The 26,747-nt window shown below is 45.7% G+C and overlaps 2 protein-coding genes across 2 annotated transcripts in view; one reads left to right on the top strand and one right to left on the bottom strand.

The window, feature by feature from the left end:
- Positions 1–6,025, bottom strand: part of FBXW8 (F-box and WD repeat domain containing 8) — a 114,001-nt gene extending 107,976 nt beyond the window's left edge. Inside the window, exon 1 of the mRNA XM_082667783.1 lies at positions 5,662–6,025. Coding sequence (XP_082523909.1) covers positions 5,662–5,982 — 321 coding nt within the window. The 5' untranslated portion in view covers positions 5,983–6,025. The remainder of the gene's footprint in view (positions 1–5,661) is intronic.
- Positions 6,026–26,008: 19,983 nt separating this feature from the next.
- HRK (harakiri, BCL2 interacting protein) lies at positions 26,009–26,284 on the top strand (the record flags this gene model as incomplete). The annotated part of the gene is made up of 1 exon (XM_082667798.1): positions 26,009–26,284. The coding sequence occupies one exon, from the start codon at positions 26,009–26,011 to the stop codon at positions 26,282–26,284; it is 276 nt and encodes a 91-aa protein (XP_082523924.1).
- Between the last annotated feature and the right edge of the window lie 463 nt (positions 26,285–26,747).

Genomic DNA, 26,747 nt, shown 5'->3' on the forward strand with positions numbered 1-26,747 from the left:
GACCGCACCTGAACTCAGGTCCACCCGATTCTGAGCCTGGACTTGTAACCAAAGCCATCCTGCTCCATTAATGTTACACTTTCATTTAAAAGAAGCAACACTAGGCTTCTGAGGTCAGGGACTGTGTCCATTCTGCTTTCTACTGATTCCCCGGCGCCCAGCTGATCCATAAATGTGTTGGATGAACAGAAAACACCTACATTGCTACAGTTAGTGCCGCTTCAAACAGTTACCCACTTAAAGTGGTCATCTGTCGTTTCTGCTCAACATCCATCCCCTCTTTTCTTTTAGGAAACCACCCCACTCTCGGTCAACATGGCTTAGGTGGGGCTGACCGCACTCTTACCTTCAGGAGTGGGCAGTGGATATGAGTCTGGCCAGTTTGCGTCAGTGACTGGTTTGAGGATGGCTCCATGACCCAGTCTGGATCAATGGGAATTTAAGTTCATAACTTCTGCTGCATAAAACAGATGCTCTCTTTCCCCCAGGTTGATAAGCTGACAGAATATAAGACTGGAGTTGCTGGCAGCCATTTTATCCCAAATTGGGATAAAGCCAATTCTATGAATAAAGCCAAGGCTGTGAATAAAGCCAACAAAAGGAAAGCAGGACTGAGAGATGGAGAGATTTCTACAGAGAAAAACAATTTTGTAACTATTGAGGTAACTGATGTTAACTAAACTTACTGTGGTAATCATCTTGTAACATATACATATGTCAAGTTACCGTGCTGTACCTGTTAGTGCTCTATGTCAATTATATCTCAGGAAAACTGGGGTGGGGGGAGGACAAATAAAAGAGAGATGGAGAGACTGCTAGTTACATCATAAAACCACCCAGAACAAGGACCACACCTGGAATTTTCAGTTACATGAATCAACAGATTCCAGTTTGGTTTTTTTTAAGCCAGTATGAGTTGGGTGCTGACTGCTTGCAGCCCAGAGTCCTGACACATCATCTAAGTAGAGACGGGACCGAGCAACTGGATTTCATAACCACCACAGTGAAGAGAGCAGCAGCATACTTGCAGTTATACTCCACTATCTGTGAGAAGTCCGAACTTACTGAGAAAGGGAAAAAAGACAAAAAAGACAAAGTGCCTACTGCCTCTAAAATTCTATGCAGGGCTGTATCATTTCTTTCACTAACTCAACCATATACCAAGAAGACAATTTAGGTGTCCCTAACTCACCACCTGAAACAGATGGTTTCTAAGCACTATTACTAAAAGCTTCACAAGAGAAGATGAGGCTCAATGGGAGTCGTTTCTAAGTTTTCGTTTCAGCTGGGCTTGTCCATCAAAGGTCTTGCCTGTACCCAGCCATGTGACACTGTAAGGTGATGCTGTTCATGTGCCCATCAAGAGGCAATTTCACGCCTGACTGCTAACGTACTAGTTGTTCTTGCTCTAGTGATGATACTGAAAACTGTAGTGAAAGAGACTGCACCAAAAGTACAACAGGATGTGCTGGTATAACAGAGCGCTCCAAAGGTGGGGAAAAAAGGGGAGAGGGGCTGTCAGGAGGTGGTACCGGCTTTTTATTTCCCTTTCATGTCAACTGGATGAGCCTGTCAGAGTTTCTGGGGAGTCCCAAATGAACTAAATTTTCCTTTTCAGGAGTCACCCACAGATCAAAGGATTCTTGGGAAGACAAAAAGCAAAGATCACAAACTCATGGCCCAAGGCAAATCTAGTCAAAGGAAAGGCATCGTTTTCTATCGTGTACACATGTTAACAAAAACTAAAAGTGGGAAGAGTTTTTGTGGTAGATAGTTATATTAACTAGTCCCCTAATTTGTTCACGCTTCTCTGTGTTCAAGCATTTGGGTATCTGACTCTGGGTGAGGCCATATGAATTGCATTGGTCAATGAGACAATAACAAACATGACCTAGGCAGAGACTTCAAAAGCACTTGGACGTTGGGACTTGCCTTTTTGCTGCTCTCATAACTCTGGTAAGGTCCACCCAGGGCTAACGTGCTGGAAGATGAGACACATAATCGAGACACACACACACACACACACACACACACACGGAAGTGGAGCTGCCTCGCTGACAGGAGTTAACCTCAGACAGGTACACGAGCCCACTCACGCCCAGCTCAACTGTCACTCTGCAAGATGGTGAGCTAAATAAATCTTGGTTGTCTTAAACCAAAGTTTTGGGGGTTTTTTGGTAGCAAAAACTGATAGAGCCCACATAAAAATACATAATCGCAATTTGGGGGGAAAAATCCCTAAAGACTCTGCAACACCAGGACCACATTCCTACACGGCAACAAGCAGCTGACCTGGGCAGAGGCTCTCGCTTTTAGCCCAGCCACAGCTTAACATTTTCCAATTCGTCACTATCATCTCATCCATGCTAGGGTCACGTTCAGTTGCCATATGTCGTCTCAGTTGGGTGGTGGTATATTTATGGCAAAGAAGAAAGTGAAATACTATATTCCACATACTCCAGTTACTATGAAAAGTGAAAAAAAAAGTACAACCACTTTGGAAAATGGTCATTATCTACTAAGGCTGAACATACACATATCTTGTAACCCAGCAATTCCACTCCTAAGCAAATACCCAAGAAGAGTGTGTACATATGTTCCAAAAGATGTACAAAATGTTCACAGCAGCACTATTCCTGACAGCCCCAAACTGGCTATTAACAAACTAGTTATCAGTAATGCCCATCAGGGCTTCCCTGGTGGCGCAGTGGTTGAGAGTCTGCCTGCGGATGCAGGGGACGCGGGTTTGTGCCCCAGTCCGGGAAGATCCCACATGCCGTGGAGCGGCTGGGCCTGTGAGCCATGGCCGCTGAGCTTGTGCGTCCGGAGCCTGTGCTCCACAACGGGAGAGGCCACAACAGTGAGAGGCCCTCGTACAGCAAAAATAAATAAATAAATAATAATGCCCATCAACAGAATTAGTAAGATGTGGCATATTCATAGGGATAAATCTCATACATAATGCTGTGCACAAGAACCCAAAAGTATGTGTTGTACGATTCTACTTATATAGTTCAAAATCAGATAAAATTAAAATAAGACGTTAGAAGTCAGGTGAGTGGTTACCCTTGGGCGGAATGGCACACATACGGGTTCTGAAAAGCTGGTAATGCTGTTCTGTAACCTGGGTGCTGTTTACATTGATGTGTACACTCTTGGAAATACATCAAGATGTACATTTATGGTTGGTACACTTCAATAGAGAGGTTGCCTTTTTGTTTTAGTTTTTAAAAAGTGGGGAAACAAGACCAAGAGGAGGGCTGTGCTTCAAGAAAAAATGGTTGAGTATTTTTCTTTAGGGGTATTGTGAAGACAATCTCTACACTGTTATGTTTACTACTTAATGTGACAAAAAGAACGGTAGCCGTTATGAAACAAATTATTACAAAAGTATGGCTGGAATCTGAAGACACAACACCTGATGAACTAGGGAAAAAAGGATCAAATGAGTAACATGTAGCCTACTTCACTCATTTGCACTTCCTCCCTGCCCTCTGTGGGCTTTGGGACTTACAACCCCTGAAATACCTTTTCTATAAAGGCTGCCATCATTTCTCAGACTGAAGATACTGGGTGGGTCCCTTAAAACAATTACTTTCCTAAACCTCATCTGTCATATGGGGCTAATGCTGTCCACTGGTGAGGGCCATTGGGAGAACTGAAGAAGACAACGTCTCTAAACCCTGACAAGACAATACCCAGGAGACAAACAAGTAAGCACGCAATGAATTATGATTACTTTATTTTTTATTTATAGCAGTGTTACTGATGATTGCTAAGTACAAAAAAACAAAAAAACAAAACCACTAGCGGTGCCCCAAAGTGTGGATGCTCCTCATGGTAGCCTAGAGCCTAGCAGAGCCTAATGTGGTGATTCCAAAGGGAGCAGAAGGGATCAAGGGCATATACTCCAGGGCAGGCTTTTTCTAACTATAAATGAAACAGATTCTGAAGTCCCTTGGATCCTCCAGCAGGCAGGCCGCTTCCATTTTTAGGATACTTCAGTTAGGGCTCCACTATTTTTGGTATCAATGCCTGTGCCTCAGGAATGTTAGGACTAGAAAGACTAGGGAATCCAGACTTCAAACCAAAATAAGCTGTACAGCTGAGAACAATGTCTCAAACTCACCTGATCATCCCAATCACCAGGTTTCTGGGCCCCTCCTCTGGAAACTGATGCAGCAGGGCTGGGAAGGGCCAGAACCTATATTTTAATAAGGCTTAATGTGACTGTTACAGCAAGTCAAGTTTAGGGAACTCCTACCTGGTGAAATTTAAAGTCCAACAGATCTGAATCCAAATTCAATCCCAAGAACTTGCAGCTGGGTAACCCTGGGCAAATTACAGAAAACCTGCATTTCCTCGTTTGTAAAATGAGACTGACAATACCTACCTCCCAGGATTGTTGTGACTCCTGAATACAATGCCACATTCAGTGCGGAGGATTTGCGAGGCCCCAAATGTGCCTTTGTCCTAATAATCCACATTCCTGTTTCTCTTTACCCCCAAAGCTGGTCTTGCCTCAGCCTACAAGTTTACTTTTATGGGGATAACTTGTATGTAGATCTGGACTAGCCTGAATGACTTATCAGGTGCTAAGTCACCTTCCCAAGGCATTGACAAATTTAATTTTTACATGTCAGACTTCTTCAGTGATGACCATGACGCCAATATGAATTTTCATATATAAGAATTAACACATTAAATGAGAACGCTTATAACACACACACACACAAAGTTGACATCTAACCTTAGAGATAGGCAGAGCACAGAACCAGAAACTCTGTGAAATCTTATAGCTACTAATGTTATTTGAATATAACTACATATTATGTTGAATAAGCCATTTCTTCTGGAAACAGCTTAGCAATTACACAATTACTCCCTATTGAGAAACCATAGACGCTGCCTTTGAGCCCAATTTAAGTCACTAAAACCTGCTGCCTTTTTCCAACTCTTAAACATGAATGTGTTTCAGGTGATCTTGATTGTGACAACTTCGTGAAAGGGGCTTTTTTTTTTTTTTTTTTTTTTTAAAGAGAGAGGGTTCCTAGCTTACTCCAGATTCTGGAAGGGATTCATGCCCCACAAAATGTGCACTATGATTAGCATGGAGGTTCTTATCAAAAGTTTTTTTTCTGCTTTAACTGAAGTAATACATGAACAGTTAGAAAAACTTGAACTGTACAAACACTATATAGAGAAAAGTTAAAATTCCTTCCTATCCACGTCGTGAGTTCTCCTCCACAAAGGCAACCTTGTTAAAAGTTTAGGAACCCTTCTAGATCAGGATTTCTCGGTCTCATACTTGCTGACATTTTAGACCAGATAATTTTTTGTGGGTGCTGTCCCGTGCATTGTAGAATGTTCATGAGCATTCCTGGCCTCTACCCACTAGACGCCTGCAGCGAACACACCCCCGCCCCAATTGTGGCATCTAAAAATGTCTGCAGACACTGCCAAAACGGGGGACAAAATCGCCCCCAGCTGGGAACCACACCGTCCAGAGATACTCAATGCACGCACAAACACAGCGGTGTGTACCTCTACTCATTTCCCCACCCCCACACTGGTGGCACACAGTTACTTTCCAACTCATTAGGCCATTTGTACCGGGGCGACGGCCAGCCCGTGCCTCGGCGGGAGGCGACGGCCACTCACCAGGTCCCGGATGAGCTGATCCACCAGCTGCTCCCCGCCGCCGGCAGCCTCGCGGGCCGGAGGGGAGCGGGAACGGCTCGCCGCCTCCTGCCTCTCGGCCCGGGTCGCCCGCGCTGCCGGGGGCCGCCCCGCGCCCTCCAAAAGGCCCTGGGCCAGCGCCAGGTACCCCGAGGCCTGCTGCTCGCCGCGCCCAGGGACCACCTCAGGCCGCCACGGCCGTCGCTCGGCAGCCTCGGGCCGCCGCCGCTTCCTCAGCGCCTGGGCCTGCGCCAGCTCCTCCTGCCAGTGCCGGCGGAACTCGTCCAGACTGTGGTCGGCCATCGCCGCCGCTCCCGGCCAGCCGCGTCCCCGTCGGCCCACCAGGTGCCACGGGACGGTCCCTCCGCGGGAAATGTCCGCCGCCACCGGAAACCGCCGCCGCTGCCGCGCTCGGGTTCCGGGTGGCCTGCCCGGCCCCGCCCCGCCCCCAGTGCTCCCTTCCGGCTGTCCCTGGCGCTGTGGCTTGCGGCAACCCAGGCCGAGGTCTGTGCCCTGCCCCCGCCCCCAGCTTCTCAACTTTACGCTTGTGGCTTTTGCCAAGCGCAGACTGTGCGCCAAGCCCTGTTTTTTCATTCAAACATGCATTGAGCAACTACTATGTCAGATGCTGAGAATTCAGTATTTGAATCTGCAGCAACAAAAATAATCTCTTCCCTCTTGGGGTTTGCATTCAAGTGAGGGGGTGGGAAGGAGGAGGCGTTCAACAAAAGAATATGAACGTTTGAATCCGTGGGAGGCGTTATGAAGAAGCTAAAACAAGGTAAGGTAATAAAACAAGGCGAGGGACGGGGATGGGAGAATTATTTTTAGAAGGATGGTCAGAGAATGGACTGTCTGATATGTCATGTGAACTAAAAGCTAAATGAGGAGAGAAACCAGCCATGGGAAGATCAGATCTCAGAAGAGATCTTTCCAGAAGGAACTGCAAGTGAGAGGGCTATGAGATTGGAAAGAAAGAGGCATACAATAGCATACCAACTTCTAAGGGCTTTGTATCTGTTGTTCGCTCCTCAGGGACTTTTATCCCCACCTTGACCTGGTTAACTCTTACACATCTTTCATATCTCAGTTCTCCTCCCAAACCCCGCCCCCGCAAATCAGGTCTCCCTGATATTCATTCTTAACAGCATCCCATACTTATAGCACAGAACACAATTTGTAATTTTATATCTGTGTGATGTCTTACTAACATCTCCCTTCCCTACTGGACTGTCAGTTCTTAGCTTGGAGGCCAGTGATTAATAGGAGCTCAATAAATATTTACTTAATAACAACCCTTAAAGTGAGAACTACTGTCTCCACTTTACAGATAAATAGCCACAAATCACGCAGCTGGCAATTTGCAGACCCAGGATTCTAATCCTCTTTCCTACTACATACCTGACCTATTAATTATCAGAATCATAGAGCCCACACATCTAAACCAGCTAGGGAGCACTTGGCGGCACCTCTGGTTACCGTGCGTGTGTGTGTGTGTGTGTGTGTGTGTGTGTGTGTGTGTGTCTATTTTCAAATTCAGTGATATCACCAGCATGGTTGTTGACAGCCTGGGTGCCAGAGTTGGATCTAGGTGGGAATCCCAGCACCTTCATTTACTCACATCCTCTTTCTTCCAGCAATTCCACTTCTAGGAATTTATCCAAGAGAAGAAAATTGAGGAGTTCAAAGAATACCTTCAAGGAGGTTCACGGAAGCGTTGTTTATAGTGCTAAATATCAGAAGCAATCTAAGTAGTTGACAATAGGGCGTTGGTTAATTAAGTTATGCTCCATTAGAATGTAAGAAAGATCCTAACTGGCTTGTCGCTTCATGAGAGCAGAGACCTGACCTATTTGTTCTTTGCTATGTCTTCAGTGCTCAAAACAGTGTCTGGCACATAGTACTGCAAATAATGAATGAGTAAATGAAAAACTGTGCAACTATTAAACTACATTGGAGAAGAAAACTTAACTATGTGAAAGTTATTCACAATATAGCAAAGTCAGGGTACATAACTGTAGGTATGGCATGATCCCAGTGGTGTCTCTTAAAGAGAGTGTATGCATTAAGAAGAATATACACCCAAATCTTACCAAAAGAGGTCTCTAGAGAGAACAGAATTATGGGTGTTTTAGTGTTCTTTTTCTTTATCTGTATATTATAATTTGCTACAATAAATGTTGTCCTAGCCTGAGTTCCTCCAGAAAGCAGAGCCCGAGACCTAGGCTTGCAGGCAGCTAGTTATTTGTAGGAGTGATTCCAGAGAAGAAGCGTGGGGGACTGAGAAGACTGAAACAGGGAAGGAGGGACAGCTAATCCAAAGAGCATTCTTGAGTTGGTCCTGTTCTGGGCAACTTACACTCAATCTCACTGGGACCTTCTAAGGAGCCTTGAAGATTGTCCTCCCAAGAAGTAAGAGCTGGAAGGCAACATTTATCCACTGGCTCATCCTCCGTTAGAGAAAGGTTAAACCATGGGTTTTACATAATCTTTCACTTCCAGATTGAATATAAGTAAACAGATTCCCATGGATGTCCCACACCAAGGCAGTGAAGAGACGCTGGGGCAAAAAGCAAGAGATACTCTACACAGCTAACAGGAGGGACTGTCAGGCACAAGTCAGTTGCTACAGCCAGGGCTAAAGTAAATGGCAAATCAAGAGGATGCAGTGTAGGGCATTAGAAGTGCCCAATAAGTATTTTTAGTTATAAAGATAAAATGAGCTATTTTCCCCCAAAACACTCAGCTAACATCCCACTTCATTCTAGATGCTTTCCATATGAATTCCAAAGATCAAACTTGTTTTTATTTATCTGCTTGTGGGTCAGAAGGCAAATAAGGCTCTTTTTATATCTCTAGGACTTATGGAGCATCTAATACTTGAAAAGCAAACTAGAAAAAGTTTTAAATGCCTAATTTTGATGGTCAAAAGGTCAGTTTCCTCTTGCCCCTTTAAAATAATTTTAAGGGGCAGAGGGGGCAGGCTAATGGGGCAATTAGTCACCCAGGGAAAATGAAGAAAGAGGGGAGAAAAATGCTAAGAGGAAGGGAAATACTGTCCTTTTCTCAGTATTACCTACCATTCACTAAGAATATCATGTTGAGTTTATATCTTGCCAATAAAATAGCAAATTCCTGGGCGTCCATATCCTCAAATGAAAAATAAAGGTAAAGGGCTTCCCTGGTGACGCAGTGGTTAAGAATCCTCCTGCCAATGCAGGGGACACGGGTTCGAGCCCCGGTCCGGGGAGATCCCACATTCTGCGGAGCCACTAAGCCCATGCGCCACAACTACTGAGCCTGCGCTCTAGAGCCCGTGACCCACAACTACTGAGCCCACGTGCCAGAACTACTGAAGCCCGCGCGCCTAGAGCCCGCGCTCTGCAACAAGAAAAGGCACCGCAATGAGAAGCCCACGCGCCGCAACGAAGAGTAGCCCCCGCTCACCGCAACTGGAGAAAGACCACACGCAGCAACGAAGACCCAACGCAGCCAAAAGTAAATAAGTAAAATAAATAAATTTATTAAAAAAACAATAAAGGTAAAGATATCTTCCCTTCAGAGTAAGGCTGGTAAGATGCCATAAGATGTGCCATATGCTAACATCCATGAGGCACAGAGCAGGCGTTCTGTGAATAACCGTTATGATCCACATTAATACGGTCCTGGCAGTTAGATTATGTCTAACCTATCCTCTGTACGTCTAGTGTTCCATGAGCCCCACCGTTTCCCCTATCAAGAGTGTTCCTTGCAAGTCCAATCCATTAGAGATCTTTGGTTGCAAGCAACAGATATCAAATCTCGATACCTGAAGCGTAAAGTAATCGAACTCGGAGAAATAAAGGAAAAGAGGAATGCCTAGGCCCTTGGAATGCCCAGAACCAGATCAGATTCAGAGATGTCATTATAGGAAATCCTGAACCATCCATTTTGGTTACATTCACCACCTGTCTTCCACATTCTGGGATTCAAAATCCCAGAGCAGGAGCTCTCAGAGTGTGGCCCTTGGACCAGCATCACCTGGGGACTCCTTAGGAATGCAATCCCTCAGGCCAGACTACTGAATAAGATACTCTGATGCAACCCTAGCAACCCGTGCTTTAACAGTCCCTCCAGGTGACTCTGATGCACAATCCAGTTTGAGAACCACCATCCCAGAGGATCACTGGAATGGCCTAGTTTGGGTCACATTCCAGGCCCTGACTAAGGAGCGGGGTCTACAGTGGGGTGGATTTCCAGGACCGTATGAAGTGAGGCAGCAGAGTTCCCCAAAACAGCAGAAGGGGGAAGGGATACTGGACCAGGCTAAAACATCTGCAAGGCTGTCATAGGAAGGAGGCTTTGGGAAGTCAGTCTTAGTGCTTCCCATGCCTGCACACCTTCTCTGCCCATGGTCGAGATGTTGTACGCTCCCCTCCAAACCCCAGCTCTGCCAGAGCCCCAGAAAGATGGCTGAAAAATGGCCATCACCCTTCCCCAAGTACCTCCTGCCTCACACCTCCTCCTCAGACCACTCATATGCTGGACTACAAGGGTTCAAGAACTTCTTCACTGCAGAGTCAGGGAGGTCTCAAAAAAGTAGTTACAGCGGGAGACAGGAGCAAAGATGCTCTCATGTACAAGGTAAGAGGGTTTATCAGTTTCCATGGCCGCTGTAAAAAATTCCTAACACACAAACAAACTAAGTGACTTAAAAACAACACGCAATTATTCTTTTACAGTTCTAGAAGCCAGACGTCCAAGATCCATTGCGTGGGGCTGAAATCAAGGTGCTGGCAGGGCCCTGCTTCCTCAGCGCCTTGAGAGGAGAATCTGTTTTCTTACCTTTTCCAGCTTCTAGAACGTGCACTCCTTGCGTTCCTTGGCTCGTGGCTCCATCTTCAAAGCCGGCAGGGTAGCGTCTTCCTTCCGCCGTCACACTGCCTTCCGTCTCTGTGTTCAGATCTCCCTCTGCCTCCGTCTTATAAGGATTCTTGTGATTACATAAGGCCCACCTGGGGAATCCAGCCGCCTCCTCTCCCCATCTCAAGATCCTTAATTTACTCTTTTTTTTTTTTTTTTTTTTTTTTTTTGGCCACTGCGCAGCATGCAGGATCTTAGTTCCCCAACCAGGGATGGAACCTGTGCTCCTGCAGTGGAAGCGAAGAGTCTTAACCACTGGCCCCCCAGGGAAGTCCCTCAAGACCCTTAATTTAGTCACATCAGCAAAACCCTTTTTGCCATCTAAGGTGGCATTCCAAGGTGCCAGAGATTAGGACCTGGCTATCTTTGGGGGCCATTGTTGGGGCTACCACAGAAGGCCTTCAGCGACCACAGAGCCAAATGCCTTCAGGTGACTCCACGAAATCAAAATGAGGCAAGTAGAGCAGGTGTGGACAGCGGCAAATGGAGTGTGGACGCCCATCTAGAGGGGAAACCGAAACTCGGCTCCAGCCGCCGTTGGATCTTAATCGGAATCTTCCAAATCCCAGTATCTTGATTTTTAATGACTAGCAACAAATTTTGATTTTTAAAGAATAAAGATTTCTATTAAAAGTGTAAATTGCATTCAGTAGCCTCCAAACCCCAAAGGTAGTTCATTCTTGAGCCATCCATCAATTAGGACAAAGCTCCCTCCCACTTACCATTAAGATACCTCTTTAGCTCTTGTGAGCAGGATTGAGAAACGACACCTCATTTGGGGCCACTAATGAATGAAGGACACCAGGAGACTAACATGAAACTAATAGAAAGAAATCATTGTGACTTCAAAGTATAGTGTTTAGAAACATTACCAAAAACATCAGAATTTTACAAGCAGCCATTTCGCATATCAACATGACCCTGGTGTATTCGTTGCTATAGGCATTATTGCCCTTTGTTGCTGTTTTATGCCTTCATAAATAGCAAAATATAAAATTCCTTGGGGAACAACTCTGGTCTTAAAGAAAAACTATCTATAGCAAGAAATAATTTGCTTGTTCTTGAGAATTCTCCCATCAATAATTCCATTTTTAAAAATGTTGCACAGACGGAATTCAGTGTCAGCTGCCAGTTACAGACTTAATCACTTAAAAGGAGGTTGTCCCATATGGACACCAGTCCCCATATCTGTTTCTCTCTCCTCAGTCTCCTCTTGTTTTTATTGAAGCCCTCACCCCTTTCATCTCCCCAGCCTGGTTCCAAAACCACCCCCTCCGTAGGTGTTACTCTCCCCAGGGTTCTATCTCTGGGTCCCTGTTATTTGTCTTGAAAATTCAGCTCCACCTGAGGCTCATCAGAGACGCTCTGTTAATGGAGGTGGCCATGGTTTGGGGGCTCTCACTCCTGCTTAGACTCTGAGACTCCAGGAGCTGATTTCCTTGCCTGCCTACTTAAGAAGCAACACAACAAGGCAAGCTTGGGTTTTTCCTGGAGCCGTCCCCGTCTGGGTTCACAGGAACAGATTCTTGTTAGCATGACTTTGACCCTGACTCCGTTAAGACAGGAACGCTGACATCGTTTCTTCAATTCCAAATCCTCCCTCCCAACTTGTTTCTCTGCAACCCCGACCAAGTGTTTCCTATCTCAGCAAATGACGCCGCTGCCCTGACGTTGCAGCCAAGAAGCTGGTTTTCCCTCTCCCCTTCCTCTCACATCAGCAAGTCCTGACAGTTCTACCTTCACAATATATCTTGAATCTGTCTGCTTCTCTCCACCTCCCCTGCCACCATCCTGGTCCAAGTAGGGTTGCCAGATAAAATACTGATGCCCAGTTAAATTGGAATTTCAGATAGACAATGATTTATTTTTTTTTTAGTGTAAGCATGCCTAAGCAAAATTTGAATTTCAGATAAGCAAAGAATAAATTTTTAGTATAAATATGTCCTATGCAATCTGTGGGACATACTTATATTTAAAAAAAAATTATTTGCTTATCTGAAATTCCAATTTAACTAGGTGCCCTTTGTGTTTATTTGTTAAATCTGACAGCCCGAAGTCCAAGGCATCATCATCACACCTGGAGTATCTCCTCACTGGTCTCCCTACCTCCACTCTGGCTCCTGGCAATGAATAAAAACTGACAGAGAGCTTTTGAAAAAGTGAATCATGGATTTCCCTGGCGGTCCAGTGCTTAAGACTCCATACTTCCAATGCAGGGGGCGTGGGTTTGATACCTGGTTAGAGAACTAAGATCCCCCATGCCCTGCAGTGAGGCCAAAAAAAATAAAAAGTGAATCAGATCAGCACACTCCCCTGTTGAAAACACCTCAAGGTGCCTCACCTGTTCTTGAAATAACAAATCCATTTTTAAAAACAGCTTTATTGAGATAAAATTCACATACTGTACAATTCACACATTTAAAATGCACAATTCGGGAATTCCCTGGTGGTCCAATGGTTAGGACTCGGTGCTTTCACTGATGGGGCCCAGGTTCAGTCCCTGATCAGGGAACTGAGATCCCACAAGCTGAGCGGCGTGGCCAAAAAATAATAATAAAATAAAGTAAGTGCACAATTTGATGGCTTTTAGAATATTCACAGATACACGTAACCATCACCACATTTTAGAACATCACCACCCAAAAACAATACCCCACTCCCTTTAACCATCACCCCTAATCCTCTCCTGGGCAACCACAATTCTGTTTTCTGTATAGATTTCTCTATTCTGCACAGTTCATAGGAATGGAATATGATATATGGTCATATGCGACTGGCTTCTTTCACTTAGCATAGTGTTTTAAAGGTTCATTCATGTTGTAGCATGTGTCAGTACTCATTCGTTTTCGCTGAATAACATTCCATTGTATGAATGGAACACATTTTGATTATCCATTCATCCACTGATGGGCATTTGGGTTGTTTCCACCTTTTGGCTCTTATGAATAACACTGTTATGAACATTCATGGATAGGTTTTTATGTAGTTGTGCTTTTATTTCTCTGGGGTATATACTGAAGAGTGGAATTGCTGGATTACATCAGTTTTAATCATGCTGAATCATTTGAGGAACTGCCACACGATTTTTTCAAATTGGCTGTGTCACTTTACATCCCCACCAGCAGGGTATGAGGGTCCAATGTATATTTTACACCTTCCCATTCAAACCTATCTGCGGTCTGAAGAAGCAAGCCGTTTTCTACCTTTGGGGGCCTTTGCACACACTTCTGTTGTGCTAAAGTACTCTTCCCACGTCATTCCTCAGTGCAGCTGACCCTATCCACCCTTGAGTTCTCGGCTTACGTGGGACCTCCTCAGACAAGCCATCCCTAAGTGCCTCATCTAAGTAATGCACCCACACACCATTTTCTCCATCACTGAAACTGACCCTTACCTTAACAGTTAACTTGTTTTCATTATTATTTACTTGTTTGTGTGTCTCCCCCATTAGAATGTAGCCTCCCTGAGGGTGAGACCATCTCTGTCTTGTTCACCCTTGTGTTCTCAGCTTGGTTCCTAGGATGTGCTAGACAATTGTTAGTTAGTTGGTTGGTTGGTTGGTTGGATGAATGAATGAATGAATGAACGACGAAATGAATGAATCCATGGGTGATGAAGCTAAGAGAAGGAAGAAGGTGTTTCTGAGGTTTGTGACCACACATAGTAGATGCTCAATAAATATTTGTGTCACTGATGAGGCTGCAAGTAATAAAGATATGCACAACTACACACACACACACACACACACACACAACGTAAGAGAAAGATGAATTCACTCCTTTAAGAAAGAAGTGAGGGATGTCATTGAAAGTCATAAATCTCAACATGAGTGCTCATATAGGAGATAGAAAGGGTTGCTTGGTCTATTCCACTTTGCAGTCTGCTGAAGACATGCATCTCCTCTCCTCTCTGTTTTATAGAAAAATCACTCTGAGCACTTTGGTGCACTGAGCACTTTGGAACTCTAATTACATGTGACACACAAATGGAAAGAAAAATAGGAAATCAAACAATTGAGCCAATAAGTTGCAATTTATATGGGCACTTAATAGCAGAAAAATGCCCTAAGCCACTCAGAATTTCCTCAAAGCACTTTGCAGATGGACATCACAGGAGCTGTCGTGAGAATGAAGTCGAGAATGTCTAAAATGTGCCTGAGTTCCTTGGTGACATGTCAGTGCTGTGAATCTTAATGTCCATTTTCACAATATTTCTCCAAGGTCAATGCCACGTAAGACTTTCTGAAGTCTGTCTCTAGCTCACCTCTGTAGTCTGATTTCTCAACACTGTCCCTCAGTCTCTAAGCTCTAATCATCTCAATCTCTTAGAGCTTTCCGCCCCATCGTGCTCCTATCCCCTCTCACCTGCATCTGCCTAACTCCTACCAGGTTTCATTTTAGAGGTCACCTCCTCCAAGAAACCTTCCTTTCCTTTTTCCTTCTCCAGGCTGGGTTAGATTCTGTATTAGTTAAGATTCTCAGGTTGACTTCTGATTCTGCATGTAAAAAGCTTTGAAGTCTCCACTCTGTCCTATCAACAAGTGAAAAGCTGAACAGACTGAAAAATCATCAACTCTTCTCGGATCCATAAGACAGGTGAAGATAGAGCAAACCACTGCCCCCAAGATTGGTGAAACAGGTGAATACAGGGAGTCCAGCTTACTGAAGCAGAGGCTCACAAGCAGAACGGTGCTGGGGAAGGGAAATCGGAGCTGTAGTTGATGAATTGCCTGAGGTTCAGTGTGCACAAGTCTGAGAGTTAAAAGCTCCAGGGGATCCAGTCACGGTGGGGCTCCACACTTTTCTGAGGTTTTCCTACAGAAGCTGCACCAAGGTGTCACAGTAAATATCAGAGAAAAGTCCCCTCATAGTTCCAGCAGGGAGGCAGGAAATGAACCATTTTGAAATACACCAGAGTATTCTGTTCTTCTTAACCAGGCCTGCCCTTAGGAGAAACTAGTTAACCAGAGGGTAACCTGCTAGGGTATTTTCAGAACCTAACTGACTTGGAGGAAGGGAAATGTCCAAATTCAGCAGCTCCAGCCTCCACATGGGAGAAGGGAAAAAAAGAGAAAGGATGTAAATTACTAATATCAGAAATGAAAGAGGGGATAGCACTACAGATCCCATGGACATTAAAAGGATAATAAAAGAATATTATAAACAACTCTATGCCCACAAATTTGATAACTTGGATGAGAACCCACACAAGAAGAAATAGATGATCTGAATAGGCTTACATCTACTGAAGAAATTGAATCAGTAGTTAATAACCTTCTAAAACAGAAAGCACCAGGCCCAGATGGGTTCACTAGTGACTTCTATCAAGCATTTAAGGAATAAATTATACAAATTCTCCACAATCTATTTCAGAGGATAGAAGCAGAGGGAATACTTCCTAACTCATTCTATGAGGCCTGCATTACCCTAGTACCCTAACAAAGACATGATCAGAAAACTACAGACTAATATCTCTCATGAAGATAGATGAACATAGATGCAAATAGTCTTAGCAAAACATTAGCAAATCAAATCTGCCAATGAATAAAAAGAATTACATACCATGACTGTGATATTGTGACTTTTAAGAAGGACATATCAATATAACTGGTCATTCGGATGACCAAATATATTTCTCACACGTACTTGGTTTTCCTCTTTGGTTCGTGGCTCACAGCTCCTGAAACCTTTGGAATTTCCTAAGTTTAGAGAATGGACAAGTTACCTTTTGTTATGCTAATGAGGTGACTTTTGGAAGGCACCTGAGGATGGGCTGGTTGCCCATAGAACCAACCATGTGATTAGAGGGTTGGAACTTTCAGTCCTACCCCCCTGACCTCTAGGTTAGGGAGACGGTCTGGATATTTGATTCGATCACCAATGGCCAATGATTTCACCAATCATGACTATGCAATTAAGCCTCCATAAAAATCCAAAAGGATGGGGTTTGGAGAGCTTCTGGATTGGTGAACATGTGGAGATGTGGGGAGAGTGATGAGCCTGGAGAGGGCACACTCTCTCCCCTCGTACCTTGCCCTATGCATCTCTTCCATCTGGCTGGTCCTGAGTTATATCCTTTCGTAATAAACCAGTAACATGTTTCTGAGTTCTGTGAGCCACTCTAGCAAATTAATCAAACCTGAGGAGGAGGTCGTGGGAACCTCTGATTTAAAGCCCAGTGGGTCAGAAGTACAGGCTTTCGACTGGCATCTGAACTAAGGTGGGGGGCAGCCTTGTAGGACTGAACCCTTAACCTGTAGACTCTGATGCTTTCTCCAGGTAGAGAGCATGAGAGTTGACTTGAATCGCAGGACACCCTGCTGGTGTCTGGATAATTGCTTGTTGGTGGGGGGAACCCTCCCCACCAATGTTAGAACTGGATCCAGGAACCCAAAAGAATGACCAAGTAGGATTTAGCCCAGCTATGCAAGGCTGGTTCAATACTCAAAAGTCAATTAAGGCAATTCATCACATCAGCAGGCTAAGAAAGAAAAATCTAATGATTATGTCAATAGATGCAGAAAAGGCATTCGACAAAATCCAGCACCCATTCATGATAAAACCTCTCAGTAAAATAAGAAAAGAGGGGAACTTCCTCAAGTTGATAAAGAATATCTACCAAAAGAACCTATAGCTAACATCATACTTAATGGTGAGAAACTAGAAGCTTTCCAACTAAGATTAGGAACAAGGCAAAGATATCCCCTCTTATCACTCCTTTTCATCATACTGGAAGATTCTTAGGTTGACAGAAACAGAAACCCAACTTAAAATGACTTTAGCTAAAAAGAGAATCTATTTTTGCTCTGGGAAGTTCAAGGGTAAAGTAAACTCAGGCTTCTGATCTCTCTTACTCCCCCGCCTTCCTCCCCCACCTTCCTCCTTCTCTCTCTCTTTCTTCCTCCTTCTCTCTCCCTCTTTTTCTCTGTTGGGCTCACTTTCTTCTACTGCAGTTGGGGATAAGCATTCCTGGAACATCAGGTGGCATAAAGGAAAGAGAATTAACTTAACACATGTACTACAATCCCTGACTCCATCTAGTATGGAATCTGGGGACAACTGGTAGGCAGAGTGTTGAGGAAAGAAGAAGCCCAAAGACGTTGGCTGCTGTTCTAACACATCCAGGAGCTAGCTCTGTGATCTTGGGCAAGTCACCTGACCTCTATCATTCCCACTTTCCTCATCAGCAAAATATAAAAAATAACCTAGGCCATCAGTTTTCACACTTTAACGAGCATCAGAAACACAGGGGGTGGGACCCTACGCCACAGTGCCTGACTGACTGGTCTAGTTAAACCTGGAGAATTTGCACTGCCAGTAAATTTTCAGACGATCCTATTGCTGCTGGTCCAGGGACACACACTTCGAGATGATTTCTGGGAACTTTCCAAATCTGAGATTCTATGGATCTAAAAGCCGTGGGGATAAGCAAAGGAAAAGATTAAGAACGATAAAAGGTTTTTAGATTTGGAATCATGATTGTATGAGGGTGTTTTGTTGCTGTTGATTTGATTTTTTTTTTACTGTGCTAAAATATATATAACATTGGGACTTCCCTGGTGGCGCAGTGGTTAAGAATCCGCCTGCCATTGTAGGGGACACAGGTTCGATCCCTGGTCCGGGAAGATCCCACATGCCGAGGAACATCTAAGCCTGGGCGCCACAACTACTGAGCCTGCATGCTGCAACTACTGAAGTCCGTGCGCCTAGAGCCCATGCTCCACAACAAGAGAAGCCACCGCAATGAGAAGCCCACGCACCGCAACGAAGAGTAGCCCCCGCTCGCCGCAAGTAGATAAAGCCTGCGCGCAGCAACGAAGACCCAAAACAGGCAAAAAAATATATATATATATATGAGACATAAAATTTACCATCTTAACCATTTTTTTTTGGCTGAGCCACATGGCTTGCAGGATCTTAATTTCCTGACTGGGGACCTCAGACCCCAGCAGTGAGAGTGCCGAGTCCTAACCACTGGACCGCCAGGGAATTCCCCCATCTTAACCATTTTTAAGTGTACAATTTAGTGGCATTAAGTACATTCACACTGTTGTAACCATGACCACCATGCATCTTCAGAACTTTTTCATCATCCCCAAATGAAACTCTGTATCCATGAAACACTAAATACCCATCTCCCCTCCCCCCAGCCCCTGGCAACCACCATTCTACTGTCTGCCTCTGTGGGTCTGACTACTCTAGAAACCTCATATAAGTGGAATCATACAGTACTTGTCCTTTTGTGTCTGGCTTATTTCACTTAGCATGTTTTCAAGACTCATTCACTTTGCAGCATGTATCAGAATTTCCTTCCTCTTCAAGGCTGAATAATAGTTCTTTGTATGGATAGAGCACATTTTGTTTACCCATTCAGCCATCCATCCATAGTATAGCTGTCTTTACTATGTGTCAGGGCTTTCATTTCAACAAAGGTGGAAGATTTAACATGGTTATTGTAGGGTTTCCCAGGAAGCCAATCTGAGATGGAGATTAGCATACAGGGGGTTGTTAAGGACACCCCTGGGATTGCCACCTAGGGAAGGGAGGAGAAAGAAGCAGGACTGGGCACAGGGAGAAGTTGAACTATGATGTGGTCCGCATGACAGACAGCTCTGTACCTTAGTCATTTTCCCTCTGTTTATGTCTGTGTCCAAATTTTCCTCCTCTTACGAGGACATCAGTCATTGGATTTGGACACACCCTAATCCTGTATGACCTTGTCTTAACTTGTTTACATGTGCAAAGACTCTATCTTCAAATAAGGTCACATTCACAGCTTCCAGATGGAGACAAACTTTGGAGGACACTATTCAACCCAGTACACATGTGATATCTGGAGATGTGGCAGCCATCTTGCAGCCATGAGGCAATAAGCCTGAGGACCAAAACCAAAATACTGAGGACTGTGGAGCAGAAGCAAAGACATAGCCTGATTCTTAATGAAATAATTGTACCACAAACCTAACCCTGAGCTTGTCTTCCTCCACACCAGGGGTTGACATACATTTTCTATAAAGGGCAAGATAATAATATTTTACCATTTGCAGGCCATATGATTTCTGTTGCAACTATTCAGCTCTGCTGTTGCAGCAGAAATGCAGCCAGAAATAATATGTAAATGAATGAGCATGACTGTATTCCAATAAAATTATTACAAAAACAGGCAGCAGACCGATTGGCTCACATACCATAGTTTGCCAATTTCTGCTCTGGACTCATTGTCAAGTAAATAGTAAAAACTCTTATGATTTAAGCCTCTACCAAATGTATACCACCTGCTATATCTAGGACAGGGTTTCCCACACTTGGCACTATTGACGTTTCGGGCTAAATAATTCTTTGCTGTCTGTGCATTGTAGGCTGTTAAGTAGAATCCCAAGCTTCTACCCATTAGATGCTAGTAGCACCCTTCAGTTTTGACAACCAGAAAACATCTCCAGACTTTGCCAAATATCTCCTGGGGAGCAAAACTGTCCTTAGTTGAGAACCACTGATCTAGAGTAAATAGCTAGAAATGTAATCAGCAGGTCATAGGGCATGTGAATTTCCAATTTTTCCAGGTCTGCCAAATTGTTCTCTAGTATTTATCCTCTCATCAGTATAATTTCAAGTCTAGTGATTCACTTGTTTAAAGTAAGCTCAGTTGCCTACAATAAAGTGATTATTGCCTGAGCAAAGGACGATATGTCTGAATTTTCACAGCAGGAGTACAAGTTTAAATTTATATTTTATTTGTTTTTTGCCTGCGTTGGGTCTTCGTTGCTGCGTGTGGGCTTTCTCTAGTTGAGGCGAGCGGGGGCTACTCTTTGTTGCGGTGCACGGGCTTCTCATTGCGGTGGCTTCTCTTTGTTGCGGAGCACAGGTTCTAGGCATGTGGGCTTCAGTAGCTGTGGCCCGCGGGCTCAATAGTTGTGGCTCATGGGCTCTAGAGCGCAGGCTCAGCAGTCGTGGCACACGGACTTAGTTGCTCTGCCGCATGTGGGATCTTCCTGGACCAGGGCTCGAGCCCATGTCCCCTGCATTGGCAGGCAGATTCTTAACTACTGCACCACTAGGGAAGCCCCATGGGAGTACGAGTTTAATCAGCCCTATCTCCTGTGACTCCAGTAATCAAGGAATTAGGTTTTATTTAAGTGAGCTTTACCCTTTACACTTAAAGTATTGATGAGACTATAATCATGGGCTGGTTAATCTTTTCTCTCCTGCTGTGGACATTCGTCTGCTGTTTTCTCTTTACTTACAACAAAAATATCCTTAAGGGAGAAGTAGCAAATGAATAATTAGGAGAGCCCTAGAGGAATTACCCCATCTTTCCAGGTATCAGAAGGTTAAATAGGATAAATGTGAGAGATGAGCACCGTGCTGCTCTGGCTCTATTGAATGCAAGGGACTTTCCTAGGAATAACTGTGATGTAATTGAATATTGGACTCACTGAAATATTAATCCTCTTGTTTTCCCAGTGGGTTTGGGTCATGGTCCCTGTTCTGTTTCTTAAGTGGATGCTTAATAATCCTGATACATCAGCAAGGGCCATAACACATATTTATTGAGTGCCAAGCACTACGCTGAACGCTTGATAACATTCTTTCTTTTAATCCTCACAACAACCCAGTGAGGTAGGTGTTTTGATTATTATTCCCATTTTACAGATGGGAAAGTGGGGGCTCAGAGAGATGAAAATTATGCCCAAGGCAGGGCCCAACATTGCATGATGGGGCTAGAGTTCAAACCCAGGTTTCTCTGGCACAGAGTGTCAAACCACTGTGCTATAACTCTGATTTAGATTCAAGAACTCTGTTGTTCACCAGGCTAACACCTGGCATCAAATCTGGCCCTGGCATTAATACATGGCTTCAGGAAACACAGCTGTTTGGAGGAGGCAACAGCTGTTCATTCATTTATCACTTCACGAAGCCACATGAATTAAAACACCGTAAGGTAAGGCTCAGTTGGTCTCCAACACCAGGATAGGTTATTATTGATTTAATTAAAGAAAAGAAATACTACCCACCCCCCCAATACACATACACTTCCTGCTAGAAACACTTGAGTTTTGATTTCTGTAGAGGTAAAGGAATGATTTGCGGCAAAATTTTTTTTAATGTTATTGATAATAACAATTCTATGTACGTCACCATGCATGTCTGAAAGTGGGAAAGACAAATCAGGATGCTTACCATTCACTCATTCTTTCCTTCTTTTCTTCCCTCCCTCTTTCTTTCTTCCTCCCTTCCTTTCTTCCTTGTTTTCTTTCTTTCTTCCTTTTGACAAACGTTTACCGAACACTTGCCGTGGGTTAAGCCCAGTTTTAAGCACTGGGGTACCACAGGAAGTCTTCATGGACTAGAAAAATCTATCTCATTTCTTTATAAGAGAGAGGCTGCACATCCTTGCAATTGGTATGGAAAGTTTTCTCTGAATAAATGTATCAACTGGATTTCATGAACTATTTCTCAAAATAATCCCCTTCAACTCCTCCTCCCTTAAAGATCTCCAACAGGACATGAAGGAGGAGGAAGGGAAACAGATGAACAGTCCTAGAAAAATAGCCAGGCACGTGCTCGGCAGTAAAAGTGGCCATAGGCCTTTCTCACCTTCTGAGATGGCCCACACTCTGCCTGGGGAGTGTGTTTCTCTCTAAATAAATCCACTTCTTACCTATCACTTTGTTTCTCACTGAATTCTTTCTGCGATGAGACATCAAGAACATGAGCTTCATTAAGTCCTGAAACCAGGTGTGTGATCTCAGTTGGAAAACCGTGGGTTTTGGCCGGGTTTGAGTCCTGGCACGTGGGTTCAAGTCCCAATCTGAGGTGCACAGTTTCAGAATCAGTAAGGCCTAAAAGCAAATAAAGCAACCTAAAAGAGAAAAAATAATGGGGGATGGCGAGGAAAAAGAAAAGAAAAAAAAAGTGGCCATAGTCTGGTGAATATCTGCTTCTAGCTTCCCTTTTAGGGCATTTTTTCCCTCTCACTCCCTCTGTATTAGGGCTGCCATAACAAAGCACTACAGACTGGGGGGCCTAAACATCAAAAGTTATTTTCTCACAGCTCTGAAGGCCAGAAGTCCAAGATCAAGGTGTCAGCAGGGTGGGTTTTATCTGAGGCCTCTCTTCTTGGCTTGCACATCGCCATGTACCCGTGGTGTCTCTCCCTCTTCTTATAAGAAGACCAGTCATATTGGATTGGGGCCCAGCTCTAATGACCTCATTTTAACTTAATTACCTCTTTAAAGGCCTTGTCTCCAAATACAGTCACATTCTGAGGTCCTGGGGCTTAGGACTTCTGCACAGGAATTTTAGGGGGACGCAGTTCAGCCCATAACAGCTGCCCTCCCTCCCTCTTCCTAAGTGCCCAGTGGTGACATAATACCAAAGAGCATTAACTCTGGGGCCAGACAGCTGTATGACCTTTGGTCAAATTATTTAAATGCTGGGATAGGGAGGGTGGGAGGGAGGGAGACGCAAGAGGGAAGAGATATGGGAACATAGGTATATGTGTAACTGATTCACTTTGTTATAAAGCAGAAACTAACACACCATTGTAAAGCAATTATACTCCAATAAAGATGTTTAAAAAATTATTTAAATGTTCTGCCTCAGTTTGCTCATCCAAAATAAAGGACTAATAATCACACGTGTCCTATTACATAGGGTCGTTAAATGAGTTGATACATCTAAGGCACTTAGAACAGTGCCTGGCACAGAGTGAGCACCGTGTAAGCGTTTATTAAACGTGAAAATCAAAAATGCATTTTTACTAAAGCGTTAGGAGAGTGTTACATGTCACTCTCCCAAAGAATTTGCTTTTTCTAGACAATACTCAACATCAGTGACAGAATCGCCACTTCACAATAGGGGAACCATATATATTTGAGGGTGTGGGCCTTCCAACATTCTTCAAAACGCACTGCTTAGCAAGCACATGATCTACTATAAAATAGTAACAGTAGCCAACATTTATTAAATGCTCACGGGTGTGCTGGGCACCGTGCTCAGGGCTTCCTGGTATGATCTTATTTATGAGGTAGGTACTATTGAAGTAGGTACTATTATTCCCAATTTACAGTTGAGGAAATGGAGGCTCCAAAAAGCCTCATCTCAAGGCCAAGTTCCCCAGTTAGTGAATGAGGAACTTGGTGGGCCCACTCTAAGGTGAGCCAATTTAGGGAATGACTGTCACCTGCAGAGTATTGGCGGGAGAGAAGGAGGTCTTATCTTCTCCCCCACTTTTCCATCACCCCCTGTTCTTCCTCTGCTGAAGGACATGTCCCCAGTGCCCACGGCCAAGGCTGCACTCTCTCTGCTACAGAAAACATCCAAGCTGCCAGGACCCGACCCAGCGGCACCTCACGAGCCCAGCATTTTGAGGGGCAGGCTTCCAAACAGGGTAATAATCGTCCCATTAAAATTAATGTCCATGAAGTGAGCCGTTAAAAGCGTGCAGATTAAAACGGGGGTGGGGGAGAGGGAACTGTTCAATTTAAATCCAAAGGGCTTTTTAAATAGACACTGTATCTTCATTCTTGGAACACTACCCTGGGCAACGGATCAGGTCCCCTCTGCAAAGACTAGGGGGGATTAAGGAGGTGAGTCCCAGGAGAATGGGGAAGTGGTTTCTGGCCAGAAGCAAAGGGAACCAAGGTTTATCCAGGGCCCGCTGCATGCCAGGTGCTTGGCATACATTTCTCTCATTTAATCTCTGCCCCGATCCTGGGAGGGAGGTATTATTATTCCCAGATTACAGGGGGCAGTATAAAACCACGGTTAAGAGTTTAAAGCCTGCGGCAGACTACCCTAATTTAGATCCAGGTTTATTCCTCATTAACTCTGTGATCTCCTGGCAAGAGACCTTGCCTCCCTGTGCCTCAGTTTCCTCATCTGTAAAAACAGGATAGTAACAGCACACTCTTACCACCCTAGAACGTGGAAACTCACTTTAGGCAGTGTAGACAGGGGCCTTAGCCCAGTAACCTACACAGAAGGCACTCAGTAAGTGTTGACCATTATTAAATAGGAGAATTGGGGTTGGGTGGATCTGAAGAACCACCAAGATCACAGAGCACAGCTGGGGTCTGAGCCCTGACCGTGCTGCAGGTCAAGGGGAAATCTCTCCATGATAAATCCAGACCCAAACTAAGTTCATAGTCTTGAAGAATCTTTTCCAAGTGACCAAAGGACTCCTCAGGCCTTGGCAACACCCTGCTGGTGGGAAGAAGAGGATCCGAGCTGCCTCATCAGGACCTAGAAGGCTGGCCTGGAGCCACCTCCAGGCTCCCCCAGTTTCCTGAATCCCCATGGATTCAAGATGGGTGAAGGTCTCATTCTCCTCCAAAGAATCCTGAGAGTCCCTTCACTCATCTGCACCGTCACCAGCATGGACAGTTCCAGATTTCCTAGTCTGGAGGGTCATAGGGGCAGTTCTCGGATTGGAAAAAAAAAAAAAGGAGCTAAAATTCCCTGCCGGCGGCCCCCATCCCCGACCCCGCCGACCCCTTAGCGTCGCCATTGCGCGTTAAATCGGGATCACTGCTAGAAACTAACCCCTGTAGGAAAGTAATCTTGACAAAGGAAGCAGACAAAAATAAGTTTCCTTCTGGAAAACCCCTTGTGAGGGTCTTTCGGGCGGAGGCGCGGTGTGCCGGGAACAGCCGAGACTAAGGGCCGACCCCCTAATCCTCTCCCCGCCTCCATCAAGGTTTCTAGCGGCGCTGTGGGCGTTTAAGGGTCTGGAGGCCTATCTCAGATGGGGGTGGGGTTGTGCGTCGGGTGTGCTCATATCCGCAGCCTACAGGTGCGGAGTCAGACCTGAAAGTAGGCAAGTTGGGTTGAATCCGGCCCTCTCATGAGATTTTGAATCGACCCACCTCCCCCAAACCAAACAATAGCTTCGGAACATTTTTTGAATAATGCAGCCGAATTCGATATCGGCTTCATCCAAAACGGCAAATAAGCCTGCCCCCCTCGCCAAATCGGAATTGGAGCTGAATTCAGGAAAAAGAGACGGAGAAAACCTCCCCTGGCGCTCCACGCCTCCGCGAGGGTCTCCCGCGACCCCTGAAGCCAGAGACCCAAGCGGCCGGTCGCCTTCAGGCGTCCCAGCGCCCCGCGCTCCTCTTCTCCCAACCCGCGCGCCCCCTCACTGCCGGCGCCGCTAGGGTTAAAAGTTACCTCTCGGTTTCTTCTGCCTGCACCCCCCCCCGGGGCCGGATGATGTAACCCCCCTCCCCGCGCCCTCCCCGCCCCCTCCACCATGTGACACTTTAATTAATAATAGCGCCGTCAGCACAACAAACGCACAACACAAGGAGAAACTTGGTGTCCAGGGGAGGCCCCCGGCGACTGGAGCGCGGCGGAGGCAGGCGCAGAGGCCGAGGCAGAGGAGGCGAGGGGCGGCCCGACGCGGGGAGGGAGAGAGGCGAGCGGTCATGTGCCCGTGCCCCCTGCACCGCGGCCGCGGCCCGCCGGCGGTGTGCGCCTGCAGCGCGGGCCGCCTGGGTCTGCGCTCGTCCGCCGCGCAGCTCACGGCCGCCCGGCTCAAGGCGCTCGGCGACGAGCTGCACCAGCGCACCATGTGGCGGCGCCGCGCGCGGAGCCGGAGGGCGCCGGCGCCCAGCGCGCTCCCCACCTACTGGCCCTGGCTGTGTGCGGCCGCGCAGGTGGCGGCGCTGGCGGCCTGGCTGCTCGGCAGGCGGAACTTGTAGGAACGCGGGGCTTCTTGGTGGGGCCGAAGCCGAGACCCAGCCGGAGCGAGCAACAGGTACGCTAGCGAGCGAGCGCCAGCGCGCGGTGTCTGGGGACTGGAGACTTGCGGCTGGCTTGGGAGCGGGAGAGCCTCAAGTTTGGCGTTCTTCTCTTCCCATCTCCTTCTTCCTCCGCAAGGATCTCGGTCCCCCTCCTAGGCAGTCCCCGTCTCTCCTTCCAAGTACCGGCTCCACCGTTTCTGCCCCTTCTCTCCGAGTCCTTAAGCGCATCTTGCCACTCTCTCCATCGGGGTGGCTTTGGGAGGACTTTAGCCTCCGTAAGCCCCACCAGCGGCTCAAGCAAACACACAGTGCAAGTAAAAACTGGGCTTGCTCTGAGAACAGTTATAGGCCAAGCCAAAGAATTATAATCTATCGCGGTTTCAAGACGAGCCCTCAGTCCTCTTTCAGACGCCTGCCACTC

The sequence above is a fragment of the Grampus griseus genome (assembly GCF_964374135.1).
Source record: "Grampus griseus genome assembly, chromosome: 12".
In the NCBI taxonomy this organism is placed as follows: Eukaryota; Metazoa; Chordata; class Mammalia; order Artiodactyla; family Delphinidae; genus Grampus; species Grampus griseus.